Source organism: Pygoscelis adeliae, unplaced genomic scaffold, assembly GCF_000699105.1.
Source record: "Pygoscelis adeliae isolate BGI_AS28 unplaced genomic scaffold, ASM69910v1 Scaffold17, whole genome shotgun sequence".
NCBI classification, from domain to species: domain Eukaryota; kingdom Metazoa; phylum Chordata; class Aves; order Sphenisciformes; family Spheniscidae; genus Pygoscelis; species Pygoscelis adeliae.
The window spans coordinates 2,216,695-2,226,309 of record NW_008825234.1 but is presented as its reverse complement, the minus strand read 5'-3'; the positions used below and the strand labels follow the sequence as shown (position 1 = coordinate 2,226,309).

Genomic DNA, 9,615 nt, shown 5'->3' with positions numbered 1-9,615 from the left:
AATGTTACCATGTATTGACATAATTTTATTTTGGGCACTTTGTGTCTAACCTGATGCATTTTTGAAAGCAGCATGATAAGACTTACTCGAAAGGCTTTAAAAGGTGTGAAAACCCCCTTTATTTCTTTATTTTATTGGAGATTCTGGAAGTCTCTTCTTCTGTTTGACTTATAGGAACAACAGAAGCTTGACTGATTGAAAGAGATACATAGCTGTTGGCTTATTTCTAGTGTTTTCTTCAAAATAATTAAAAGCAGATCTGAAATGAAAAGGAGCTCTTGCCAAAGATCTGCAAATGTAAATTATGTTCAAGACAAAAGAAAAGCTTTTCTGCAATCTTCTTGGTGAACATTAGTTGTTTCTGTCAATCAGAAACACTGTCCAGGCTTGTTGTAGGTAAGTGCTGCATAAATAGGAGAGTACAAACAAATCAGTTTGGATTCACACTGATCTCTGATCTGCATTTGAGTGTGTTTTGAACACAAACTACTCACTGAATCATGTTCTCTAGTGCTTTTTTTCCTATATAAATGTTATACTACTAGCCTATACTTACTAAGCTCATTGCAGTTTTTTAACTCTTTATGGTCAATCTTAAGCAAAATATTACTTTGTCTAAATCACACTTTTCAGATGCAAGAAACTTATCTGCTCTGTAGGAGTTCAGAGCTTATTCTGAAAAATGAGTTGGTTCTTATTGTTACTGCCAGACAAGGGCTTGGATTGCTTTGCCTTGTTTAAGAAAAATAAAATCTCTTCAAGTTGCTTATTCTAGAATTAAATTGTTCTAAATTTATGTATTGTGGTATAATATATTTCAAATATTCCCTTCCAAGCTTCTAGGCATCTTTCTGATATTAATTTAAAAATAAGTTTTAAACAGGACTATATTGAAGCTAAATGTTCTGAATCCAGAATGTAATCATTAGCTAGCTGCACAAGGGGATGGCAGTAGGAAGGGCCATTCAACAGTTACCTGAATCCTTCTGAACTATTTGCTTGCAATACAGACTTTAGTGAAGAGATCTGAACTATTTTATGTCAAATAGGATGTGAATTGTAAAGGTTTGTTTTTTGGTTTTGACAAAAAATTCATATTGAACAATATTATTAGGGTATCTTTTGTATGGGAAGTAGTGGATATTTCTCACAGTTTACTTACGGTTGCTAAAAGTGCCTTTGAATGTTAATTTACCTCCCATTTACTCAAAATTAGCTAAGAGAGACTCTACTAATGACTAGTGCAAACTAGCAATTGTGGTTTCAGTTCAAGCTATACTTTATTTCTCAGTGTCTCCCATGGCCCTTAACTGTTTTGTTTTGCTTCTTCCAAGGCCGTGGTTGGTGCAAGTTGAAGAAGCAAGGCAGAGAGTCTAGCATTCTCATTAACAATAATACAACAAAATAATAAGAGTATGACAAAATTTTGATAGGTAAATAACAAATTATTTCTCCTATCATTCACGCAATTCTTACCTCTGGTGGCCTGGAGTGGAAAAGAAGGGGTTTGTTTTTTAACTTTCTTCTAAACTTGGTGGTTAATGGTGAGAAAAAGAATTCATTTTTATGCAGGTATCTTCAGTCTGAATGGTTTGAAAACTTCTGTGAGAACAGCCTCTTTCTTGGATTTTGTAGGTAGCGTATTTAAGAATTCTCCACTGTTCTATGGAGTTTTTTCAGTTGATAAAGGTGAATTAGTTTGGAAGAACTGCTATAATATTGAATATTATCACTGTTATAATGAAGGCTAGATAATGTATTTAGCATCTATATGTTCCATGCACCTCACAAATATGAGAAACTGCACAAAAAAATGTATTAACCAAAATAGACATAAAGGGCAGGAAAGTCTGCAGATTGTAAGAATGTAATGCTTAAAATGATAATTGATACATAAGTTTCAAGATTTTTGCTGAAATTAATGTGTTTATTAATTGGACTTTTCTAATGGCTTTCTTCTTCCCTAGGCACGAGCTTTAACACCTCAGACAGCAGAAACAGATGCAATAAGATTCTTGGTTGGAACACAATCTCTTAGATTTGATAATCAGGTAATTTTTCTGTCAAATGTCAGTTGTAATTTTTTTTCCTCTTTTTTAACATTGTTCCAGTATCATTCCTCCTCCTTTTTCTCCCCTGTTCAATGTGAACATTAAGTGATAGTCAAGTTGAAGACTTCTGTGAGTAGAATGTAAAGATACTGGTAAGAAATGTAGGTGAATGAAAGTTGTGTGTATTTTCTGAAAATTAAATTACTCTTCTAAATTGTATGACTAAATCAGATTGGTTTAGTAAACTGCTATATTTTTGTTAATTTAAATCTATAGATTCTCTGGAGCTATCTTTAAATCACAGAAGAGATGCAAAGTAAAACAAAAGTCTTTAAGCCTTGATTGCCTCTAATGGGACTCCTGGTATGTGCACATGTTCTGTGTATGTGAAGCTTCATAAACTAGATTTTTCATTGTTAATTATTGGCAATCAGCGATGTCCTTTCTGATCATAAGTTTAACAACAACTTAAACTAAAATTTGAGTGACTTTTGTGGCTCAATTTCTATTGGGCTGTTTCTTCTGCAGTTAAGTGTACAATACTTGTAACTGTACAGCAATTTTAATTTTTGTGATTAAATTTCAGTAAATGCCTTCATACTGAAAGAAGATCTTGAGGCCAGAAGAATTACAAAGTTGTACTGAGTGCAGGTGGCAAGGCTTTGGTAGCAGGGGAGCTACAGTGGTGGCCTCTGTGAGAAGAGGCCAGGGGTTGCCCGTGCCAGACATGGCTGGTTCCAGTGACCCCGCCGCAGGACACAGCTGAGCCAGTCAGCCTGGTGGCACCTCTGTGAAAACATTTTAAGAAAGCGGAGAAAATGCTTTTTCCCCCAGCTTTTTCCCCCAGAAAGAGGAGGAGGGAACAAAGACTGAGAAACGGCAGAGGTAAGACCAAGGTCAGGAGGAACAGAAGGCACTACATAGTGGAGCAGGTATCCACTGCAGCCTGTGGAGCACCTGTGCCGGAGTAGGTGGATGTTCCTGAAGGAACTGTGGCCCATGAAGACCCCATGCTGGAAGAGAGAAGAGTGAGATGGAAAGAGCATCAGAGAGAAAATGCTATGCACTGACCATAACCACTTCTGCCCCACAACCCCCTGCGCCGCTTGAAGGGGGTTAGAGGAGTCTGGAGTGAAGTTAAGCCTGGGAAAGGGGGGAGAGAAGGGCTGGCTTAAGGTTTGTCTTTTTCTTTCCCATAACCCAAATTAGTAATTACATTTTTATTTTAATTGGCAATAAATTAATTAATTTACCCAAGTCAAGTCTGGTTTGCCCACAACAGTAATTGGTAAGTGATCTCCCAGTCTTTAGCTTGGACCATGAGCTTTCCCATTCCTATTCTTCCCATTTTCTCCCCCTGTCCTGCTTGAGGGGGGAGCAAGTGGCTGGGTGGGAGTCTGGCTGTTAGCCAAGGCTGACATCCACCATAGAAGCTCCTAGAGTGGAGACAGTCACCGACTCTTCTGAAACTGGTCTGTAATGGGCTGTACAAAATGAACTCGGAACCATAGCTCTGGGAGATGTGAACTGTCAATTCCCAGTGAGGTTTTGAGTTTATTACTCAGTGATAATACTGGATGAGGCTCAAGGAAAAATCTATTCAAAGGCATAAGGGGGATGGAATATTCGGTTTCTTTACATTTCAGGTATAACTTGTGAGACCAATAACAAAAGAAGTGGCAGGACAAACTTAGTTAAAAATAAAGACACAAAATGATATTTTTGATTGTGCTGTCTCAAATGGTCTTCAGTCATTTGGTTATAATGTGGTTTTCTATTGTGGTTTCCATGTGTTTTTTTAATTCTTGGTTCAACTAATTAAATCCTGATACAAAATTGTAGTTGAAGTATGATACTCACTTATCAGTCGATATCCAGCAGATCTTCAATAATTTAAGTGTTTTGATTTAGGTAAGTTGATTGGGCATATACTACATATTTTAGAAATATCTCTATATACACATATTTCAACTTTATTGAGTATGCTTTTCTTTTTCCAATGAATAACATTAATAATGGAAATGCAGGACACTTCCTAGGGTATTAACAAATGTTTGGGGGTTATTGGCCTTTAGCTGTGCCTCGGGCCATCAGCTCCTCTCGGCTAGTTGCTAATCCCCAAGAAGTGCCGTAGGCCTCAAGTCATTATTGCTTAATTCAGCACTAGGTTCTCTAGATTTGCTTAAAAACTTTTATTGTTAGCTAACCTAACTCATGAGTGGCTTGCAACCTCTAGTGCTTGACCAAGTGCTGCATAGCGAGAGGTTTATTATGCAGCGCCATCATGTGCAGAGTATTTCTTTCCTTCTGGTCATGGACAGGTGTAGTGCAAATAAAAGAGCAGTAGTTGCACAGCTGGCATGGTAACTTCTGCATCATTGGGGTTTATTGCTATATGAAGCAATTTAGGCATTCATAGGAGATCTAGTGAAAATATTTTGCTGTTAACACTGGTATTTCAAAGCAAAGAAAAATGTTTAGAAGACTTTATATTCTGTCAATATTTGAGATATTAACAGCGTAGTACTTGGCATTTGGTCCTCATAACTTGCAGGAAATTGTTTAAGTGGTTTCTTTTTGATGCAAGATGTGTGTTCTACACAGTGTAGATTTAGAACTGTAGTCCTCAGTACTTTCATTGTTGCTAAACTGGCTTTTTATACTGTTCTTAGTTTGATGCATTTACTGTATGCTTTGGAAGCATATAAAGGAAGTATACATCACTTATTCTTTTCTGATCTCTCTCATTCTCAGAACTCTCCAAGTTATTTTCAGTCTTGTGTGTTAGAATCTAAAATACTTATTTTCATGGGTTACCTTAATGCATGGCATTATATAGTCACAAAGCAGGGTATTGGCTGAACTAAAACAGTTCCTCAGTCTCCAGTCTCTGCTGCCCATGAGTGCCCGATGAAAGAGAATAAATTATGGAGATTGCATAATTGAAGAAAGAAATATTTTGTGTTGAAACTGGTTAGTTTTAGTCTCCCTTCCTTAGTAATTTCCTTAGCAATTAGTAATTCCTCCAGATTTTGAGGAGAACTAAATAGTTATTTGTTCTCATTCAAATCTCACTACTTTTTCCTTAATATTTATACTTGTGTTCAGTGGGAATTTTTCCCAGTGTAATTAGAGCAGATTAGTAACTGATTTGTGTAGTTACTGGTAATAAAACCAGTCACTTCTAAGAGGTGTGTTCCACAAGAGCTATGATTACATGTATTGTTAACCATTACACTACAGTCATGTTGAGAAAGTTCTCTGTGTGGACTTAGCTTACTTACACTCACCATTTTCTAGATCCTCATCTATGGTGTCCATATGCTGCACTAACTAATCCATGGTAAAGCTCATTTCTGCACTCCATCAAGAAAAGTTAGAAAGATCATGATTCAAGAACCGAAGGATAACACCCCACAGAACTGAAGTTTGTCCAGTTCTGTTCAGACAGTTATTATAGGTGAATATTTCTTTCTGCAAATATTTGTCTTCATGGCATTGCACTGGTACAGTATTTGGTACATTTTCTATGAAAATTCTTTTGTCCTTAGTATTTAGCAAAGTCACTATTCCATATGATAAATACAATTTATCATGTATTCAAATCAACATGATTAAGAAGGTCATTAGCAGAAAAACATTGGGGGAACTTTTGCAGTTCTTTCTGTTAAGCTGATCAACTTTTTCGGGTAGACTGTGTTGTCTGGCATAGCTGTGAAAGATATAATTTTTCAACTCAAAAGGGTACAAATAATATCCTTGCATAAGCACTAAATTTCATATTTCCTAAAAGTCTCAGTCTGGACCTTTAATCGGTTAACTCTGTATTCCAGCAGTTTCCAGCTATCCATGATAGCTGGAGCAGAAACATAACAGCAGAGGAGAAATTGGTTATTTGTGCCTTCAAAGGGCTTCAGATGGGGTAAAGAGCACTCCCTTAGCTCATGTGCTGAGTGACCCTCTTAACCTGGTTAGTGTGGGTAGAGAATGTGTGTGACTGTAATAAATGGGATTTAGATTTGCGGTTCACCTTCAGGGTCTCGGTTTGAGCTGCCAAAGGAGACTCCAGTGACTCCAATGGAAGGTTGCCTTCCCCCACTTTGCCTTTTTTTTTTTTTTTTTTCCTGAGAGAGAGTTGAAAACAAGCATGTTTAGCAGATCTGATTGTGCCTTACATGGGAAACTAAAATAACTTTTAATTTTTAAACTACAACATCTTCACATATTTCATGCTGTTTCTCTCTTACATACCTGATTCAGTAAATTTCAGAGATCCCCTTCTCTCTGTTATGCTAAAGCCAATTATCAGTATTTTGCTGTGTAAAAATAACAACAGGAGTTACTCTTCTTGCCATGAGTCTGTTGAAAATGTTTTACCTTAGAGGTGTGAATATGTTGCTATTCTTTACCTTCCAGTTCTGTGCTTGTAAAGTTTGTTTGTTTGACTTGTAATGGTTTGAGTTGTAAGTTTATTCAGAACACCAAAATGATTAGAGCAGCATAGAAGGCTGAATAGATGATGTCTTTAAATTTTTATTAAAAAAAAAACAGAAAACAAGGTGTGAGGTTAAACTGATCTTTAATGATGAAACGAGCAAGAGCTTTCTGTATAGACAGAAGCTCTTGAATCAGGATACAGAGAACAGATCAGAGAGGGGATGTACAGAAAGCCAAAATAAAGTGAAACGATAGATAAGTCTAAGTGATGTTACTCTGGAGAGTTTTGAAAGGCAGGAGGGTCACTCTTTAAGTTGGACAGGAAGATGGTTATGCAGTTGGTGGGGTAGATGGATAGTGTCCTGACTTCTGGGTAGATTTCTAGGTTCAGGGAAACAAATGAAGTTTGAAAAGACAACTTGCTAATCAGCTTGCAGAGCTGCTTATATGCTTTGGATGACAGAGTGGAAGAACAATAGAGGTGATGAGGATCCAGCATTATATTTGAAGGAGGAGTTGCTGATGACAGCATTTGGAAGGGAAAGAAAAATGTAACGTGTAAGCTCAGCCCTTAAAAAAAAAAGTGTGTCTAATATTACCAATTTAGACTAAGTTGAGACCTATTTAGCAGCGTCTGTATTTTAAGAAAATTTTCTGTAATACTAGGTAGCTAAGATTTTTGCAGTGATTCAGTAGTTAATTCAGTAGAATGAATTCAGTCATTATGATAGGATGTCTCTTGGTTTTTTTTCCTCTTCATTGTTCACCCAACTTTGCTAATGAATTTTTAATGAGGATACAGTTCTCTGAAAACTGTGGGTCTTCTACAATTTATTTGTTCACTGTTGAGCTTAGTGGAATTAGTCCCATGAGTAAAGTTACTTGCGTGTGTTGTGCCAGGCTAGAATCTTTCTCAACTTCTTCTATTTCTGAGGCAACTATAGGAAAACAACTAACTAAAAATAGGGAGGAAAAATGAGGGTAACGTAGGCCTATTTAAAAACAAAACAAACAAACAAAAACCCCGCAACAAACAAAAATCAAAATCACAAAAAGCAAACCTAGCTGTATGTCTTTTAATAATCTTATCTATATATTTAAACATTATTGTTTTTCTTCATCTTTCAGTTCAACGTTTTATTTTTCCATATAGTATAAAAAATATTACAGATATATATATTGGTACAGATGTGATTGCTGAAGTGAACTCTCAAAGTTTCTTACTGAGTTTATAGTATTTGTTTCAAATTAGAGTCCTTTCCTTCTCTCTCCCCTTCTTTCTTCGTAGGATGTTTGAATTCGATGATTTGGATACAGAATTGGTGCAGACATTTACACTAAGGATTCTAATGTTGTTATTTCTGTTTATTGCTATAAGAAGTGTTGAATTGCAATACGAGTGGCTTATTTACTATTAGCCATAAAATGAAAAATCAACTTCAAGCTTTAATTTGCAAAATTGAAAAGAATAAACATGGTATTTCCTCAAAATAGGGAAATTGCTTGTGTTTTTCTAGAAAATTGTATCCTGCATGAAATCAATGATATACTAAACTGTTAGTATGACAATTAATTAAAGTAGATATCGGTTATAAAATTCTCATTAAATTGTTCTGTGCAGTCATCATGTATAATTAAGACCCACAGGAAAACATTTGAAACCCTAATGTTCTTTTTTTATTGTATTTGCAGATTCACATCATAGATTTTGATGATGAAAATAACATTATAAACAAAAACGTTCTCCTTCATCAAGTGGGTGAAATTTGGCACATTAGTACCAGTCCTGCAGATAAAGGTGTACTAGCAACCTGCTACAATAAAAGTAAGTCCTTTCTAACCTTGTTAAACTTGTTTAAGTGTTTCGATATTTTTGAATGTGCAAAGATTGAACATCTAGCTATGTGTAAATACTTTAAATTGGAGTTATCAACACAGACATTTTTCAAAAAATCTGCTGTGCCTTTACCTATACCTCACTTGTCTCATATCCTTAGGTCATCTTGGTTAGAACTCTGCTTTTGCAAAATAAAAGTATTGCTTGCCTGATTAATGCAAAACATGGCAAATAAAATATATTCTTGTTATTTTAGGCTTTATTCTTTTTTTGTTTTATATGTTTGCTTTTGAAAGTGGAACTAAATGTCTTTCAAAACAGCATCATGCCAGCATCAAAGCTCTCTTTTAAAGTGCAGGTTAAGTTTGTATATAATGTTATTTGTCATACGTTTAATGCAGATATGCCCACAGAGAACTATGAATTCTGATCTAAATACCTCATCAGAAACAGTAGGAATGCTCCTTGTGTAACCTAACACTAAGTGCACAGCTGTTGAGATTAAGGATCTCTGTGCATTTCCTAGGTGAGGCCGGTATGAAGATTTTCTGTCATGAGGTTTGAAAAATCCACTTGCGTAACTTGGGGAGGGAGTACTTTTTCTCTCTGACAAGCAAGAAATCTGTGCTGTCAACTGGAATAAATATTATTTCTTCTAGTAAATATTAGTCCATTCTTTCACAGAAATACAGTCCAAGAATATAAGAATAAGGTAGCGAGTTTCAGACTTCGTGCATCTGTGGACAACTGTAGAGATGTCAATGCCTGCTGCTCAACCTTGTGGCTATGTTAGAGAGAAGGTTCTAGGGTTGCTCGGTTCTCCTAGTTCTTTTGGATTGAAATAAAAGTGCTAAAATTTGAATTTCTTTCACAAATCTAATGTGAATCTTTTAAAGACAATTATAGAAGGTAAATAGAGTAAGAAAGAGCTTTTTCTGTTTTCTAAACTGAAAATGATTGTGGGTATTTTGACTAAGAGACAACGCTGAAATGGTATTGGCCTGTTTTGATTACTTTTTACTCTGTGGTTGACTTACTGGACATAACTTCCTCACCTTGCCAGTGATCCATGGAGAAAATGAGAGAGCAGTAATCGGGCCTGAAATTCCAAAGTCATCTTCATGATTTTCTGGCTAGGAAGATTCTCAGAGGAGAATCTGAGAAAGTTGTCTGACGTGTCCTTTAAAGAAAACCAGAACGAGTTTCTAAGTTTCTTTCTCTAGCCTTTCTGTTGATTGCATTTTTTTTTTTCTTAAAGAATATTGTTCTGCATGGAATAGTGTGAAACAT

General features: G+C 35.9%; 1 protein-coding gene across 1 annotated transcript in view; it reads left to right on the top strand.

Annotated features, from left to right (window-relative positions):
- The window catches only part of TSSC1 (tumor suppressing subtransferable candidate 1), a 100,021-nt gene that overhangs the window by 12,683 nt on the left and 77,723 nt on the right, over positions 1-9,615 (top strand). The window contains exons 3-4 of the mRNA XM_009329308.1: positions 1,968-2,051; positions 8,181-8,313. Of these exons, the coding sequence (XP_009327583.1) occupies positions 1,968-2,051; positions 8,181-8,313 (217 nt within the window). The remainder of the gene's footprint in view (positions 1-1,967; positions 2,052-8,180; positions 8,314-9,615) is intronic.